This window comes from Nelumbo lutea, chromosome 3, assembly GCF_056320005.1.
Source record: "Nelumbo lutea isolate HS-2025 chromosome 3, American lotus-T2T, whole genome shotgun sequence".
NCBI classification, from domain to species: domain Eukaryota; kingdom Viridiplantae; phylum Streptophyta; class Magnoliopsida; order Proteales; family Nelumbonaceae; genus Nelumbo; species Nelumbo lutea.
In genome coordinates this window covers 96,550,480-96,569,749 of record NC_142686.1, presented here as the reverse complement: position 1 = coordinate 96,569,749, position 19,270 = coordinate 96,550,480, and the positions used below count along the sequence as shown (strand labels likewise).

Here is a 19,270-nt window from a genome sequence, read left to right as displayed (position 1 = left end):
AGTCTGTGAATTGCGTCTCAAATTTCTGGGACATATCAGTGGTATAAGAGCGCATCTTTCCTTGGCCATCGTGACAGCTAAGGAAGTGGCATCGCAGGTGGAGGGCTTCGAAGAACGCTTGACTTCTCTGCATTCTGAAGTGGATGGCTTGTGTGATGAGATAACAGCTGGACTGTCAAAGATCACATCCCTGGAAGGAGGCGTTCAAGACTTGGTAAAGCGTTTTGATCTGTTGCTGCAGCAACAATCCTTGTCAGCTCCTTTGTCTACAACTGACAATGTTCCTCCTGTATCCACATCAAGTCGTGGGGCTGACAAAGGGAAGGGTGCAGCTTTCCCAACGTCCCCTTCAATGACAGTCCCGGAACATACTTCTGATTCACTTCCTCGGAAGTTGGAGCTGCCTATTTTTGATGGGGAAAATCCAGACGGCTGGCTTTTTCGTGCGGAGCGCTATTTTGAGATTAATGGCTTGCTTCCGGCGGAACATCTGCGGGCGGCAGTGGTCTGTTTAGAGGGTGATGCACTAGCGTGGTATTATTGGGAGGATGGGCGGCGACCCATTCGTAGCTGGGCAGAATTCAAGGAACTCCTCCTTGAGCGTTTCCGATCAACTCAGGAGGGAAACTTGTAGGAGCAGCTTCTATCATTACATCAATCCACTACTGTCAAGGAATATTGTCGCCATTTCGAGGTGCTTTCTGCCCCCTTACGTGACCTACCAGAATCAGTCCTTGAAGCAGCCTTTGTGAATGGGTTGCGCCCAGATATCCAGGCCGAACTCCGACAAATGGAACCCGTTGGGCTGATTAGAAAAATGGTTGCAGCCCAGAAAATTGAGGAAAAGAATCAGGCCTTATGGGCCTATCAATCCAGTTCATATTCTCGTGGGCCCACAACGTCCCTCTCTGGAACCCACTTTAACTCACGAGTTTCGCAAGTGACTACTTCTGCTGTCACCCGACCTACAAGAGCCACAATCCCTCCTCCTGCATCAGTCCCTATTATTAAGGCCCCACCTCCTGCTTTCAAAAAGATGACCGACAAAGAGATGCGGCAGAAACAAGCGAAGGGTCTATGCTTCCGTTGCGACAAGAAATACAGCCCGGGACATCGTTGTGCTCAGAAATCACTTCAGGTTTTATGGATTCAAGATGACGTGGAGGAACTTGATTCCGATGCGTCTAATTGGGACTGCACTTCCGGGGACACTGAAATTGCTCCGGCTCCAGAATCAGCCGCACTTTGTGTCTCGTCTCTTGTTGGGTTGTGTGCGGAAAATTCCCTTAAGCTGCGTGGACGCATTTTGTCACGTGACGTGGTCATATTGGTAGACTCGGGTGCATCCCACAACTTTATCTCCGCAACTTTAGTGGAAGAATTGAAATTACCCCACATCCCTACACACAAATTTGGAGTTCAAGTGGGAAATGGTGATGAGGTGAGAACTTCCGGAGTCTGCCGTCAGGTTTGCCTCAACTTACCCGAATTGGATGTCATTGCTGATTTCTTTTCCTTAAAGTTGGGTTCTACGGATGTCATTCTTGGTTTTCCTTGGTTAGCATCCCTCGGGGACTCAATGATGAATTGGGGCAACATGTCTATGAAGCTCAATTTGGGAGGTGTTCGGGTAAAGTTGCAGGGCGACCCTTCTCTCTGTTCCTCTCAGGTATCTTTGCATGCCATGATGCGCAACTTACAACATGAGGAACAAGGGGTTTTGATAGAATTAAAACAATTGCAGATAGTGGATCCTCCGCTGAACTCTGTCTTGCCTACATCCCCGCCAATCTCCACCTTACTAGATGAGTTCAAAGATATTTTTTACATGCCTACGGGCTTACCCCCTGCACGGGTTACGGAACATGCTATTGTCTTATAGGAAGGCACTTCTCCTATCTCTGTTCGTCCTTACAAATATCCTCAATTCCAAAAAGGTGAGATTGAACGTCTTGTCTCTGAGATGTTGGCTGCGGGTATTATTCAACCAAGTACAAGCCCCTACTCGAGCCCGGTCCTTTTAGTCAAAAAGAAAGACGGAAGTTGGCATTTTTGTGTGGATTACAGAGCCCTTAACCGTGCTACAGTTCCGGATACATTCCCCATTCCGGTCATCGAAGAACTTCTCGATGAGCTCCATGGTGCTTCTATTTTCGGCAAAATTGATCTTAAATCGGGCTACCACCAGATTCGGGTCCGCAGTGAGGACATTCCCAAGACTACATTTCGCACCCACGAGGGCCATTACGAATTCCTTTTCATGCCCTTCGGTCTCACCAATGCACCCTCGACCTTCCAGTCATTAATGAATACTGTATTCCATGATTTCCTCCGTCACTTCGTGCTAGTATTTTTTGATGATATTCTGGTTTACAGTGCTTCCGAAGCTGCCCATTTTGATCACCTCCGACAAGTCTTCTCTGTGTTGCGCGCCCACCGTCTCTTTGCCAACTCAAAGAAATGTATCTTTGCTCAGCCTAGCATTGAGTACCTGGGTCATATTATTAGCATGGTTGGTGTTTCTGCCGACCCTTCTAAAATCCAGGCCATGGTCGCCTGGCCTCAACCATCTTCACTTGAAGCTCTTCGCGATTTTTTGGGATTTACAGGCTATTATCGCCATTTTGTGCGTAACTATAGTAAAATAGCATGGCCATTGACGCAACAGCTTAAAAAGGATGCTTTCTCATGGAATGCGGAGGCTAAGAATGCATTTCAGGAGTTGAAACAGGCTATGATGACCGTACCAGTGTTGGCCCTTCCAGATTTTTCCCAGCCCTTCTTGATCGAGAAAGATGCATCCGGGGTAGGTCTCGGGGCGGTATTAATGCAGAATAATCGGCCTATAGCTTTTTATAGCCACAAGCTTAGCCCGTCGGCACAGTCAAAATCTGTCTACGAGAGGGAATTAATGGCCATTGTCTTTGCTATTAAAAAATGGCGCCCCTATCTTCTTGGAAGACGCTTTATTGTTCGGACCGACCAGCGGAGTCTCAAGTATCTGTTGGAGCAGCGGATTGTCGAAGGTGAGCATCATAAGTGGCATCTTAAGCTTATGAATTATGACTTCGAGATTTAGTACAAACCGAGTGCCAATAATACCGTGGCTAACGCCCTATCCTGAGTTCCTGCCGAAATGCACTTAAACTCACTTACAATACCTATTTTTCTTGATTGTGATGACCTTAAGGAGCAAGTTGATGATGATCCTTTTCTGGCCAACATCAAGCATACTATACAGCAGGATCCGACTGCCTATCCCGCCTATTCTTTAGTTGGAGAACACCTACGTTATCATGGTAAATTGGTTCTGGCAGCTTCTTCCCCATTTATCCCCCTCTTACTTAAGGAGTTTCATTCGGGAGTTGTGGAAGGACACGCGGGTATCCGCCGGACATATGGGCGCTTAGCAGCTGAATTTTACTGGCGAGGGATAAGGCGTTCTGTCCAAGAGTTTGTGCAGGCCTACGATGTGTGTCAACGTAGAAAATATGAAGCCATGTCCCCTGTTGGCCTTTTACAACCTTTGTCCGTACCTGAACAGATCTGGGAAGATATTGCTATGGACTTTATTGAGGCTCTTCCTAAATCAAAGAGGTTTGATACAATTATGGTGGTGGTCGATCGTTTCTCCAAGTATGCCCATTTTATCCCTCTCAGTCATCCCTTCTCAGCTCTCATGGTTACTCAGGCCTTCCTGCACAAGATAGTTTGTTTACATGGCATTCCCCACTCGATTGTATCTAATCGTGATAAGGTCTTTATGAGCTTCTTCTGACACGAGCTTTTTACCCTGCAGGGTTCAGAATTGTGTCGTAGCTCAGCTTACCATCCTCAGACAGATGGATAGTCGAAGGTGACTAATCGCTGTTTGGAGACTTATTTGAGGTGCTTTGCGGCTGATTCCCCTTCCCGCTGGTCTTCTTGGATATCGTGGGCAGAATACAGCTATAATACCTCTTTTCACACTGCTGCTGGCATGACACCTTTCAAGGTGGTTTATGGGCGTGATCCTCCTCCATTAATCCGCTATGAGCTTGGCTCTACGGCTAATGCTGATGTTGAAGTTGTTCTCCTTTAGCGAGATGCTATACTCAGGGAGCTGTGTGCTCATCTACAGCGGGCACAACAAAAGATGAAAGACTCGGCTGATGTGAACCGCCGTGATGTTAATTTTGAGGCTGGGGATTCGGTGTATGTACGAGTGCGACCTTATCGCCAGTAGTCTCTAGCTCGCCAAGCCAATGAAAAGCTTGCCCCTCGATTTTATGGACCATTTGCTATTGTGGAAAGAATTGGTGTTGTCGCTTATAAACTTCAACTTCCTCCAGAGGCAAGGATTCACCATGTTTTTCATGTCTCGCAACTCAAGAAGGCAATTGGCAATCATATCTCTTCTCCCATGATTCCTTCCACTCTGTCAGCTGATATGGAAATGCTGGTGGAACCTGCGGCCGTTCGAGGGGTGCGTCCATCCACTATGCCTAGAGTTACTGGTTCGGAAGTGCTTATCCATTGGCAGGACCTGCCTGATTTTGAAGATTCATGGGAGCCTTTTGACTTACTTCGCGACCAATTCCCTCATTTCAACCTTGAGGACAAGGTTGATGGGGGAATTTATGGCTGGAGGGAATAAGGAGAGTTTTTGTAGCATTTATAGCTTGTCAGTTGAGAATAGGAAGAGTATAGGGCATTTAGCATTTATAGCTTGTTAGTTGGGAATAAGAAGAGTGGGGCATTTATATTTCGGCCAGCTGGGCATTTATTATGGAAGGCAGTTAGGCTGTAAGATGTGTATAAGAAGGGGCTTTGGGGGATGGAGAAGGCAGGCTTTTGCTGAGTACAGAATTCTAAGAGTGCTTGGGAGAGCCGGTGGTCTCTCGAAGAACCAACCTACTGTAAGTGATCCTCTTTTCTTCTGAATGAATATCAGTTCCCTGTTGAAGTACTAGTGGTTTGGATTCTGCTGTGAGTCTGTGAATTGCGTGTCAAATTTCTGGGACATATCACATTTATACTTGAAACACCATCGGTACCATACAGACCCTTAGTTACTGAAGACACAATATTTACCACTGCCCTCAGACTTGAAGAGCTGCTCCAGGTTGCACTTGCACTTGCAACACCAGGGAGCTGATTTGAGCTTAAGGAGCTACAGGTTCCTTTTTCCCCTGCATCCACCAGTGAAACTAAGCCTCATTCCTTCAAAAATGGGATGCCTTGTATCATAGAACATACAGTGTGATGTTACACTTAAACTATGATTTCAGATTTTGAAGTCCTCTGAGACATCTGACTGACCACTCTAGGCCATCTACTCCGATATAAAGAGACCTCTTTTCTATTTTTTGGTATTTTCAGATCAAACATATGAAAAGATACACCTGTCCTGGACCATCTGATGACTAAATAATCCAGGATGCCTATTTGGATTGGACTAGGGCTGTCAATGGGTTAGGTGGACCTGATAGAACTGAACCGAATTGACCCTATTATATAGGAATGTGGGTCTGCTAGTAACAACTCTGAGCAAATTACAGTATTGTGTTGTGTCACCTGTCCTCAGAACATGAGAAAATGCACTTTGCATATTATTTTTTTGAAAGCTCCCATGTGTTAAGTATAGGTGACAAATACTATGATTGCCTAGCATTGTTTGTGACTAGCAAATCCAAACTTACTAGATAGGATCTGGTTCTGCACTACTGTCATGATCATAATTTAATCAGTTTTGGGTCTTGATATTATTTCCTGATTATAATTGGGTTGGGATTGATTTTGGTTGTACCAAACCAAGTATGTATTAGCATATTATAGAGATAGTACCTGTATTTCTCATGGTATACTCATAACAACATTTTCATGTTACCATGTTCAAATGTGTCAAGGTTTATTGCTTTACAGGTTAAAAGTAGAAATGATAACTATAATAGGGTTTTATTAGGTCAGACCCATCCACATATTTATTTCAGATTGGGAAACAAGCAACTAAAGATGGCTATAATTTTATATGAAGGAAGATACAGGTGGAGGTGGAGGTCGGCGTGAGGAGGGTCGGCAAGCTACAGGAAAGGATGAAAGTGTTATATGCTAGCCTGGTAGGAAGGATAGTTGGAGAAGAGTTGGAAATCGAGAAAATTAAAGCCTGCGAAGTCTTAGAATGGGGGAAAGAGAATGTCGTGGGAGTGAGAAAGCTGAATGGAATGATGTTACTCTTTATGTTTCATGGCAGGCAAGTGGCAGAGTGGGTGATGGAGTGCGATAACACGGAAGAAAAGCTTGGACATGCAACTTGACTGGTGGAATCCAGCAGCAGGTGTAGTGGTTGGAGGTAGAAGAAGGGCAGTATGGATTGGGGTCGCTGGAATACCGCTACATGCATGGAGCACTTTAACTTTTGAAAGAATAGGAAATAGGTGTGGCAGATTTTTGAAATGCGACGATAGAAATCAATCCTAGGAGAAGTTGGACATGGTGCGTTTATTAGTCAAGGTAGAGGATACAAATGCTATCCCTCACAGTATGACTTTAACATTTGCAGGTGAGAGGTATCAACTATGGTTGATAATGGGGAGGATTGGACATTTTGCAGTGAAAGGAAGGGATTTTTAATGGAAAAATAGAAGGCAGAGAAGGAAAAGAAGGAAGAGGGAGGAGGGATGGGTTTGGGAACAGAGATCTCAAGCAGCAAATCAGGGGAGGGGTGAGGGGAGTTGAAGAGGTGGGATGAGGAAGAAGGGGAAGGAGGAACGAATGAGGTGGCGATGGAGAATTCAAGTAGTGATTACATAACCAACTCAAATCCAGGTGGAAGGGTAGACGTGGTCCACGTGGAGCAGAAGGAATTAAAGGGGTCAGGTGGAGATCAATCGAGAGAAATTAGTGGTGGGGCCTGCCATTTGAAAAACATCGGTAAACATTTTAAGAAGCCCAACCGGCACAAACAGTTGCAAGTAATGAGGGGTAAATTTGGTAATCTTAGCCTTGTTCGAATCTAAAGGAAGCAGAGGAAGAAATCTTTGATTTGGTTGTAGAGAGCTCATTGGACGATTGGGTGTGGCTGCCAGCAAGCTATGACACAGGGAAGAAGACTATCACAATAGAGGATGGTGATGCTCTACAAAGTTAGAAGAAGGATCATTCAAGTGACCAACAGACAAGAGGATGCGAATGTTGAGGAGGTGAAATCGCATGAGGTCAATCCCAACTTTCAACCCCGAGCCAAAATACTTTTCTGGGAATAGCACAGAGCCAGGAGAGAGGGAGTGAACACTGGTAAGTTGGAGCTATCAACGACGATAGGAAATAGGTCTGTTGTGGCTGATTCAAGGGTCTTAGAAATTGTTGCCTGCTTGAATACTGAGGTAATTTCAGTCCCTTTCTGTGAATCTAAAATTCCAGAAGAAGATGGCAACACAAGAGAGAAGGGAATAGGGGTGGAGGAATAGGGAGAAATGGGAAAGAAAAGAAAGAGAAATAGTCAAGATTTAGAAGATAGTGATGAGCAACAGAGCAAAGTGTACAATAGAAAAAAAAAAAAAAAAAAAAAAAAAAAAAACAGAGGTAGCAGTCAAGGAGAAAAGGAGAGTGAGTGGGATGGAGGAAGTAAGAGAGCCGGAAATTTTGGAAGTGGGTTTAAAAGAGGGGAGTAAGGTGGAGGCAGGTTCCGAGGAGGGGGAAATTCCAAAAGAAGGAAGTAGAGGGGAGAAGAGAGTAGAGATTGAGAAGCAGGTGGAGAGACAGGTGGAAGTGGGGAAGTCGCTTGGCCTGTTCTTTTTGGAGGGAAAGGGTGATTAAGAAAGCAATAAAGCAACTTGAAAGAAGTAGAAGAGAAGAAAAAAACAAGAAGCAAACAACTGGGGAGGGATGAGAGGTATGGGAGGAAGGAGAAGAAAAGGAAGATGAATGTGTTGCAAAAGAGTAAAGCGGTTGGTGGAAGTGGCAGGAGGATAGTAGGAGGGGCAGACAGAATTGAGGATGAACTTCTTGGAATGTTAGGGGCCTGTAAGTTTGTAGACAAAGGGTGTTAGTAAGGATTAGAATAATCTTTGAAGAAAATGATTGGAATCTAGACATCTAGGAGCTACGTTGGCAAACCTGTTTGCAAACTAGAATTCTCTATTAGCTTAAAAGAAAAGATCTAGGAGTAAGATTTTGTGAAATAGGGAATTGAATTTTCAATTGTTATTGTTCTAATTTTGCTTTTTGGTGTTGCCTTAACACCTCTCCAGGATGTATTTAGTTTTTCTTTTTTTAATGAATTTTTCTTTTACTTATCAAAAAAAATATATTTATTTCTGATTGGGAGCAGGTCTACCCTAACCGGACCTGACTCAATCCATTGCACTAGATATTATAGGCTTGCCCTCTATGCTGATAATTTTTTTGAGAGTAAAGAGAAAAATATATATTAAAAAGGAAAAAAGGAACTGATTACAAACAACAGACAAGAAGATAAGATAGCACCCACACCAGCAACCAAACAACAACACTTCAAAGACACTAAACACAGATAAAACAAGAGAAACCTCCCTAGCCAAAAGCAACGTAGTCATCTCCTTCAAACACTTCATCTTGCCCGTCTCCTTCCTCATCCCACTCCTCTCCACCTCCCCCTACTATGGTCTTCCTCAAACTCTCTTCCCTCTTGCTCCTTTCAAATGCTTCGAAAGCCCTTCTAGCAAACCCCTCTCCTCCCCAATAAAACAAACCTAAGCTCTTGCCAACCCTAACATCTCTTTCAGCCAAACTCTCATCTCCACTTCCCCCCCTTCTCCTCCACACTAACTGAGCCACATTTAGATTCTTGTCAAAATCTCTACGACCTTCATGCATCCTTTCCACTGTCCCAGACCCTGTCTCCAATTCTTCCTCAACAAAAGACAACCACTATGTCTCCTCTCCCTTTGAAACTTGGAACTCAACTCACTGGCCCTCAACAGCCTTCTTCAAACCATTGACCTTTGTTCCTCTCTTCTTATATACTTTATTAAGTTTATTTGCAAGGCCAGCACCAATCAATCCACCTTTTAATCTTGAAAAAAACTTTAGAAACATGAAAACTATGGAACTTACCTGAACCTCTGACTTTCTTTAACCTCTCTAAAGAATCATTGTCCCCTTCCTTGCTCACAAAATTCCTTCTTCCACCTACCTCAACTCCAAGCCTTCCAACTGAAACTTCCAATTTTAAATAATCATCACAAACTTCTGGCAATCCACTCTCTCCTTTTTAAACCGCAGGCTCTACTAGGCAGTTTTCTTCTAAATTCTTGTTTTCACCCCCTTCAAAGTCCTCCCCTCCTAATCTTCCTTTGCACTTCCTCCCCCCCCCCCCCTTACAATTTCCTCCCGTCATACCCCCAAGCATAACTCCTTTCCTTCTCTCTTGAATCAAACTTAACCTCACAAATATCAGAGCACCAATGCTCTTCAGAACCAGCTCAAATTGTCTCATCCTACAGACACATGCTCTTCTTTCCAAAGCTATCATATTTGGCAACCACCCAAACCCATGCCTCTTCCTTACCTTTTCAAGAATAGAGAGTATCTTTTCTTCCTCTCCTTTTAAACGACTCAATCTTGAAAACCCTACCTTTGAAAGCCTTTATCTTATTAAACCCAATGCCACTTTTAACACTCCTAAGCCTCGGAATTGGACCATCGTCCCCACTCCCACTGCTAAACACATCTTTAACTGGCTGCAACCCTTTGGTAGCCTCAACTGCCTACCCTCTAGGACACAAGTTTCCAAGTTAATACCATCATCTTCTTCCCCTTGGTCTCCCCCCCCCCCCCATCATCATCTTCCTCCTCCAAACAACCCTTTGTCTTCCCTTGTTCATGAGAGCAACAGCCCTGAAACTCCAACCCCCTCTCGAATTTCCCTTCCATCCCTCCTCTCCTTTCAACATCCACTCTAAAAAAAGTGTTATCCTCTCCTTCCACAAAGATCCTTAAATCATATTTTTCTCTTGCAAATGAAAGAACTAAGACATTTGGAATGGCAGAAATCTCATCAATCTCCACAAAATTCTTGCAAAATCAATTTTCTCCCAGTTCCTATTCCTATTATCTACTTTTAGGAACTTACTGAAGGAATCCCCAATCGCTTTAAAAGAGACAAGGCATCACGCATGCAAGGGATTCCTAGAACCAATCCATATTGCTCTCTTTCGACCTTCTTTAATAAGACCAGCCACTGGAAACCAAGGTTCAAAGTATCGACACGTATCAGCCCGTATTGGCCGATATGTATCGTTCCAGGACCTCTCCGATATGCCTCTACAGTGGGTGTATCGGGGGTCTGACCGGTTCAGGGGGTGGAGCTCTAAACCAGCCCCCCTGAACCTGTTTTGAAAAAAGTAAAAAAAGTAAAAAAAAGGGTATCGATTTGCCCCCCCTACCGGTGTATCGGGCATATCGATATTTTGAACCTTGCTGGAAACACCAGCATAACCATAAGTTGCATCCCCTACTCATCTTACCTTCGAACCCCAGAACCCACTCTGCCTCCTTTTTACCATGAAACATGAACAAAAACAGGCCCCCTTTCAGCCTTCTTATGCCCAAAACTCTTTCTTTACCCCATTCAAATGCTTCCCAAGATGCCACTTTCTCCTCCAAATCCAATCCAACAAACCTTCCAGCCAAACTTGCATTTAGAACCTACACTCTCTCATCAAGTTTCCCTGCCTGTTTGGATTCAATCTGAATCTCACTACTTCGAGCTTCTCACATCTCTCTGAAGTCTAGGAGAGGGCTACTTGAATTTGGAGCTCTCCCACTTTATGATGTCCTTGTTACCAAGGAGGAAAGATTATGCATGCATGTAGATTATAGTGTTCATTTTCTTTCTTTCTTCTTATCTTTTTTATTTTATTTATTTTTTTGGGGGGGACGGGGGCAGATGCAGTGATTATACATGCAAGAATTGAAAGAATGAGAGGGAGGACGTTGGGACTGTAGAGGACACTGATGTGGTCCCCACTGTGTTCATATAGCACAATTATTTCAGTTAGTGATGACAGTGTATTAGTTGGTAGTTATTTCAGTTTTTATTATTAGTTTTCTTTTATTCTTTTTGCCATGTAAGCAATAAGGGCAATTCAGCCCTTTTACAGTTAGTTAAGCATTTATATAAACCATATGAGTGGGTCGGCAGATGCGATGACCCTCTCTCTCCTTTTCTGAATTTCTCTTCGTGTACTCCTCTTCTTCTCTTCTTCTCTTCTTCCCCTCTTCAAATTACTATTTGTTTCTTTTTAAACCAAGAAAGATTGTAGTCTTGAACGACTACATGGTATCAGAGCCGACCTAGGAGCTCTAATGCTAGTCTAATTAAGCCAACTACATGAGAACTTCCTAGGTTTGGAAGTTTTTCAACAGAGAAGGTGGATCGGCTGATTCTTAGAGGTTACTGGCAGTAAGCAGCTGCTACTAAGGAGATTGTAGAAGCCTGTGAGAGTTCCAGTGATCAGGAAGAATCAGAAGCAGCTTTCGACCCTCAAGATTAGGGTTTTGCATCAATTAGAAGGTGGCGGCCAGAAATTTTTCATAAAGTAAGCCTTTTTTCTGGGGTCGACTTTAGAAAAGATCATCTTGGTTTATTCTGAGAGGTGCGGCTGGAAAATCTTTAACTTTTTCACCTGTGTTTTTAGGGTTTTGAGAGAAAGCTCTAAAATTCAGAACTATTGGTTTCATATCAGAATTTGAATTTGTTTCATTCAGAACTTTGTTTTTTGTTCTCTGGAAGACCTAGGCCAGCTGTTATAAGTTGTTTGGGTGTGTTTCTCTTATTACAGTAGTTAAAGAAGTTTTTTTATTAATTCTTGATCAAGAATGGAGTTCAAGAATCAAGAAGAAGGTGTTTTTGGGCAGTTCAGGTAACATGTCTGAGAATACCTTTCAGATTACAACTGTTAAGTTTGATGGATCAAACTACTTAGAATGGGCTCAATCGGCCATAATGGCCACTGGGGGTAGAGGAAAACTGAACTACTCCCAACCCCTTATTGTTGCTAGGGCCTATGAGCTGAACTGTGAGGTTAACAACCTTAAGCAAGGAGAGAAACCAGTCTCGGTTTACTTCTCAATCTTGAAATCTTTGTAGCATGAAATTGACCACCTAAAAACACTTGAGTGGGAAAGTCAGAAGGATGCACAGACTCATAGAAAGCAGATTGAAACTAAAAGGGTTTTTGACTTCCTAGCTGGTCTGAATCCTGAATATGATATTGTGAGACAACAACTACTAACAAGAGACAGTGTGATCCTATTACAAGCCTACTCCTTAGTGCATAGTGAAGAGACTAAGAGAAAGGTTATGATGCAGCATCAGCCCTTCCAATCAGCCTTGGCAACAGTTAAACCTAAGTCTGGGGGTGATACGGAGAGGGATATAAAGAAGGAAGACAAGCGGGATCTGGTAATGTGAACATTTCAAGAAACCTAAGCATACTAAAGAAACCTGTTGGAAGCTGCATCCTCATCTAATTCCAACAAAACTCAAGAACAAAATGGGTAAAGCTAATATGGCTATGAATACTGATTGTGCAACCTCATCGGGCACAAAAGGCACACCTCTAGACACCCTAGCTGTTGTTCGGGCTGCCCTGACTCAGTTGGAAAAGGAAATTGGCAATTCAGCTCAATCATCTTAGCCGCCATCAGCTTTTGCTCATTCAGGTACTTGGGCCCCAGCTTATCATGCTTCAGCTCCAGGTAACATTGAACATTGTTGGGTAATAGACTCAAGTGCATCAAACCATATGACTAGCTTGCTATCACTGTTTACTACCTATCACTTATCTTCTAGAAAAGATAAAGTGTCCATTGCTGATGGTTCCCTTGTTCCCATTTCTGGCAAGGGAGACATCAAGTTGTCTAATACCATTTCCTTATCTTCTGTTTTGCATGTTCCTAAACTTAGTACTAACTTGCTTTTAGTCAATAGTACTACAAAACACCAGAATTGTTCAATAACCTTTTTTCCTTACTGATGTGTTTTTCAGGACTTGGAGACAAGGAAGGTGATTGGGACTGGTTGTGAAACAAATGGGATCTATTTGCTTAGAGAGAGTTCTCATTGGGAAGATAGTGAAGATAGGATGTCTTTTGTTTCTCAGTCTGTTAATCAGGTTATGTTTTGGCATAATCGGTTGGGTCATTTATCTTTTCGGTCTTTGAAGAGTTTGTTTCCTAATTTATTTGAGTCTATTCAAATGTCTAGTTTGAGATGTGAGAGTTGTGAACTTGCAAAGCATTGTAGAACATCTTATTCATTGAGTAATAAAAGAAGTAGTAATCCTTTTGATATTGTGCATACCGATGTTTGGGGACCTTATCATATCACTGTTATGGGGGGATACAGATATTTCTTATTGTTTGTTGATGACTATACTCGTTTCTCTTGGGTTTACCTTATGCATTCTCGAGATGAGGTTCCTGCTTTGACCCAGATCTTTCATCAGATGATTTTAACCCAATTCGGGGTCAAAATAAAAATCTTCAGATCCGATAATGCGAAGGAATACTTTGCCAACCCATTAGCCTCTTATTTGCTTGATCATGGGATTATCCACCAGAGTACTTGTCCCCATACACCACAGCAGAATGGGGTTGCTGAGAGAAAGAATAGGCACATATTGGAGGTGACTAGAAGCATCATGTTTAACTCCAATGTGCCTATTCGTTTCTAGAGAGATGCTATTCTTACAGTAGTGTATCTCATCAACCGAGTTCCTTCACGAGTCATTGATATGAAACCTCATCCTGATAAGGAGTTGTTTACTGTTACCCTTAAAACCTTTGGTTGTACTTGCTTTGTTCAGATTCTTGGTCCTCATCATTCCAAATTTGATCTTAAGGCCTCCAAATGTATTTTTCTCGATTATGCACAAACCCAAAAAGGATATTGTTGCTATGAACCCACTTCTAGGAGGAGATTTGTCTTTATGGATGTTACTTTCTTTGAGGATGTACCCTATTATCCTAGGGTTTCTCCTCAGGGGAGAATAGTGAGTGTGGGGTTAACTCATTAGAAGTTCCTTTACCTGTTCCATTGAGTGATGAGGGATGTAATGGGGAGGGTTGTTAGAGGTGCCAGGATTTGAGAGTCTATCACAGGCGGTGGAGGTAGGTTGATTTCGGTCATCAGCAGTCCAGGTCAGCCTCAATTCCTTCTGTGGATCTAGATCCAGATACCACAGTCCCTTTATCAGATCCAGATTCCACTGAAATACCTTCCACTGTTGAGCCCTTACCTCCATTGGATGACCTTGACCTCCCCATTGCACTCCATAAAGGCAAACAGTGTTGCACAACATCCATAGCTCACTACTTTTCCCAGTTCTTGTCCTATGATCACTTGTCCCCTTCTTACAGGTCCTTTCTTGCATCCATTGTTGATATTCCTATCCCCAAAACAGTGCAGGAAGCGTTGTCAGTCCCTGAGCGGAAAGATGCAATGAATGTTGAAATGGATGCTCTTTTGAAAATAATACTTGGGAGCTAATTGGCCAGCCTAAAGGGAAGAAACCAGTTGGATGTAGATGGGTGTTTAATGTGAAACATAATGTTGATGGTTCCATTGAAAGGTATAAGGCCCGATTAGTTGCAAAGGAATTTACTTAGACTTATGGTATAGCCTACTTGGAGACTTTTGCTCCAGTAGCAAATAAGACCACTATTAGAGTTTTAGTATCCCTTGCAGCTAGTTATTCTTGGCCCTTGTTTCAGATGGATGTTAAAAATGCCTTCCTCAATGGAGACTTGCAGGAAGAAGTCTACATGTAGTTGCCTCCTGGATTTTATGATGTAAAAACAAGAAAGAAGGTTTGTTGGTTGAATAAAGCCTTGTATGGACTGAAACAATCCCAGAGCTTGGTTTGATAGATTTAGACAAGCCCTTGGAAAATTCGGTTATGTGCAGGCCCAATCAGACCATACATTGTTCATTAAGAGAGTGGATTCTTCCTTGACCTTGCTTGTTGTATATGTGGATGATATTGTAGTAACAGGGAATTATAACAGTGAGATTGAGTCTCTTAAACAACTCCTTCATCAAGAGTTTGAGGTAAAAGATCTGGAAAAGCTATGATACTTCTTGGGTATTGAGGTAGCTAGGTTTAAACATGGAATTTTTGTTTCTCAAAGAAAGTATGTTCTTGACCTGTTGGAAGAAACTGGAAAGTTAGGTGTTAAACTTGCAAAAACGCCTATTGAACAGAATCACAAGATCAATGCAGAGGGTGGAGAGCCTCTTGAAAATAAAGCTATGTTCCAATGTTTGGTTGGAAAACTCCTCTATCTTTATCTCACACGACAGGACATCAGTTATGCAGTCAGTGTTGTCAGTCAATATATGCACTCTCCTAGAACCACTCACCTACTTGCAGTTTAGAAGATATTAGCATATTTGAAGAGGTGCCCAAGTAGAGGTATACTATTCAAAAATAATGATCACATGAAAATAGAGGTTTACACAAATGCTGATTGAGCTGGCAGTGTTGATGATAGAAGGTCTACCTCTAGATATTGTGCTTTTGTAGAAGGCAACCTTGTCTCTTGGAGGAGTAAGAAACAAAATTTTGCTTCTCGTTCCAGTGCTAAAGCTAAATATAGGTCCATGGCAAATGGTGTGGCTGAAATCCTATGGTTGAAATCACTATTTGAGGAGTTGGGTGTTGCTTATGAGAAGCCCTTAATGTTGTACTGTGATAATCAAGCTGCTATTAATATAGCCCATAATCCAGTACAGCATGACAGAACTAAGCATATTGAAGTAGACCGACATTTTGTTAGAGAAAGGGTTTCATCTCAAGAAGTGTGTCTTCCGTATATTACCTCTAGCATGCAACTCGCAGATCTTCTCACCAAAGTTGTTCCAAGGAAGAAGTTAGACCTATGCAAGTTGGGAATGACAAATATCTATTCCCAACTTGAGGGGGAGTGTAGAGAACACTGGTGTGGACCCCACTGTGTCCGTATGGCACAATTATTTCAATTGGTTACGGCAGTGTATTAGTTGGTAGTTATTTCAGTTTTTTATTAGTTTTCTTTTATTCTTTTTTCCATGTAAGCAATAAGGGCAATTCAGCCCTTTTACAATTAGTCAAGCATTTATATAAATCATAAGTGGGTCGGTAGAGGCGATGACCCTCCCTCTCCTTTTTCCGAATTTCTCTTCGTGTACTTCTCTTCTTCTCTTCTTCTCCTCTTCAAATTACTATTTGTTTCCTTTTAAACCAAGACAGATTGTAGTCTTGATCGACTACTAGGACTAATCTAGAAACATGTTTTATTTGTTCATTTATTCATTGATTTTTTTTTTTTTGAATAGGTAATGTAATATTTATTGAAACACAAACTTCACATACAAACTGAGATCAGTCCCAGAAAGGCTAACTGATCTACTCAGAAACACAAACTTCATCATTATTATTATTTGTCTAACTGAACTTAGGAGTAGTTCAATACGTGATAAAATAAGAGAAAGTAGAGTAAAATGGTTCAGTCACGTGCATAGAAGACCATCTACAGCGCTCATGAGAAGAAGTTATCTATTGCAAGTGGAAGGGGCTAAGGGCTAGGTGCAGACCAAAAGGGCATAGGTTGAAGTAGTAAGAAATGATTTAAGTGCCCATAATTTAACAATGGATATGGCACTAAACTGAATGGAATGATGAAACAGGATTCATGTAGACCCCATAAAGTTGGGATAAGGTTTTGATGATGATTTGTTCTAACTCTTAATTTGTATGGTTGTTCTCATTTCTTGGTAGGAATAATGGGAGAGTTTTCCCATCAAGTCTTTTACTTCCAAAACCGAAATAAGGAATCAACCAACAGTATAACAGAACACTAAATGAATTTACACTAGATTAACTTACCTTTTGAAAACAAGGTGCTCTTCTGAAATTTTTTTTTTTTATCAATAACACTTTGATTAATTCATCAGTAGAAAATTTACAAGTGGAAGACAAACACACTTATCTTCCAAGAGTCACAAAGAACTTCAAGAATGAAAAAAAGAAAAAACAAAGATACAAAGACACTAACGTTACAGCTTAGCCCAAAACAAAGAATCCCTTTCCGCCCCTTGTTTTGCTAAACCGTCAGCTAGGGAATTAGCAGATCTTTTAATCCAATATGTCTTAACTTCCATCTCCCGCACCAGCCATTTGAATTTCCTCTTCTCATTATTATACTTCCATAAATCATTTTGATCTTTAGTCAGCCACCCTATCACCACCTCTGAATCCCCTTCAATTATAAGTTTCTTGATGTTCAAATCCTTAGCTTTCCGGGCTCCTTCCATAACTGCACATATCTCAGCTCTAAGGGAGTCACCCACTCCAATTGGGCCTGAGAACATAGCAGAGATGACCCCATTTTCATCTCTAAAAGCACCCCCGATCCCCAATTGTCCCGGGTTTCCCCTACTGCATCCATCAAAGTTTAATTTCAAGAATCCACTAGGTGGGGGGTCCAAGCCACACTCATTACTGACTTGGTCTGCGTGCAATTTGTAATTTCACCCCACTTCCTCAACATGTCATCCACAGTGTAATTTGTGAGTATTTCCAAAGATTTCAGCCACTGTACCGCCCTAAAATGTATGATAGCCCTCAGATCTGTTGTTCCTCTCTGAGTTTCTGAGAATATCATGGAGTTTCTTTCTTCCCACAGTGTCCAACATACTGCAGCCCTTAGTCCTCTCCACACTGTCCTTCCCCTTTTTAACCGCCACTTGAAAAAAGGAAGGTGAGAAAAGGCCCTGCATGTCTGATGGGGGATTCCAGCTACATCCAAATAAAGAGAAATCCCAATCCCACAATGACCTCGCGAAGTGGCAAGACACCATTAGGTGAAAACCAATCTCCCCATCTGCTTTACACAGTACACACCACTGAGGTGACAAGCAAGTATTGGGTCTCTTCTTTTGGAGTAGATCGCCAGTGTTGATTCTTTCCAGATAGGCTTCCCAACAAAAACTACCAACCCTAGGAGGTATAGCTCTGCACCAAACCTCACCAACAGGGAAAGGGGACAAGGTAGGACTGGTGGACTGACTTGAGACTTTGAAGAACGAAGCACAAGAGAAAATGCCATTAGGGGTAGGTGTCCAAATTCTAGTATCCGCCCTAGTGGGGTCTAAGACAACGTTATCAAGAAGTGCAAGAAGGCTCGAAATACAATTGAAGTCTAAGTCCCTCAAATCCCTTCTTATACCCAAGTTCCACCCAATCCCAGAAGTGGAAGAGGACGGGGTGGTGAAAGACGAGATCGGCTCATTTTTCAAATCAGAAAGAGCATACAAATACGGAAACTGATCCTTTAGAGGGGCGCTCCCCACCCACGTTTGTTCCCAAAATTTTATGGAGTTACCGAGGTGCTCTTCTGAAATCACAAGCAGGATAGAGATGGTTTAACACATCAACATAGAGCAAGGGCACCTAAGCAATTTGGTATGACTTTTTATGAAATAAATAGGTACACACTATTGGTTGTTTGATGAAATAACTGATCAAAAGTCACACCAGAAGCACAACCAATAAGTTGAAACAGTCCTGGTGCTCTGCATACTCTAACAACAAGAAGCCATTGCAGATGCCATCTAGCCTATTTAGATCTAAACCTTGACCTATAAAGTCAGGCTGGATAGTATCAAAGAACAGACTGCAACCCTAGTTGTGGAAAGGGCCCAAGGGCATTCTCATCTTAGTGACAGAACTTTACAAATAGTCAGGACCCTGTCCTCCATGTTAAGATACAAACTATTACCCACACTTGGCTTTTTATACAACTCATTTAGAAATTATACCCTTGAAGATGCATAATATAACTTATGGAGAAAGAAGTGAAAACAAATACAGTTTTTAGATTTTTTTTGTTGGAATCTAATCATCTGAACAAAGTTTGGAAGTGGCCCAAGAACAACAGGTATTATTAAGCATTACCTCTCATTTACAGTTTAAAACTTGAAAAAAAAAAACACTTTGTTTTCCCCCTTTTGGTACGCCAAAAGCATAACATTTGCATTGAAGCTCTCTAAATCCTTGTCTTTAGGCGAGAAGTGTCATATATTGGATTACCGGAAGAGAAAAGTAAACACGAAGATTCTCACTGTATTACAGGGATTTGAGAGTTGACCTTTTTTTAAAAAGGTCACTCCATCTAAGAACAGGGTAATTAAAAGGGATGTGTACCTCAGCACCTATGGGGGTAAAGTTCTTTTCTACCATTTTCTGATGCTTCACTTTTACTT

The 19,270-nt window shown here is 42.1% G+C and overlaps 2 protein-coding genes across 3 annotated transcripts in view; one reads left to right on the top strand and one right to left on the bottom strand.

The window, feature by feature from the left end:
- Positions 1-19,270, bottom strand: part of LOC148867030 (inositol polyphosphate multikinase beta-like) — a 45,270-nt gene that overhangs the window by 14,405 nt on the left and 11,595 nt on the right. The gene's annotated exons all lie outside the window — the stretch shown is intronic.
- On the top strand, positions 3,137-4,636 carry LOC148867031 (uncharacterized). Its single transcript, XM_088976451.1, has 3 exons — positions 3,137-3,757; positions 4,082-4,194; positions 4,294-4,636. Exons 1-3 carry the CDS (start codon positions 3,137-3,139, stop codon positions 4,634-4,636), a joined length of 1,077 nt encoding a protein of 358 aa, XP_088832577.1.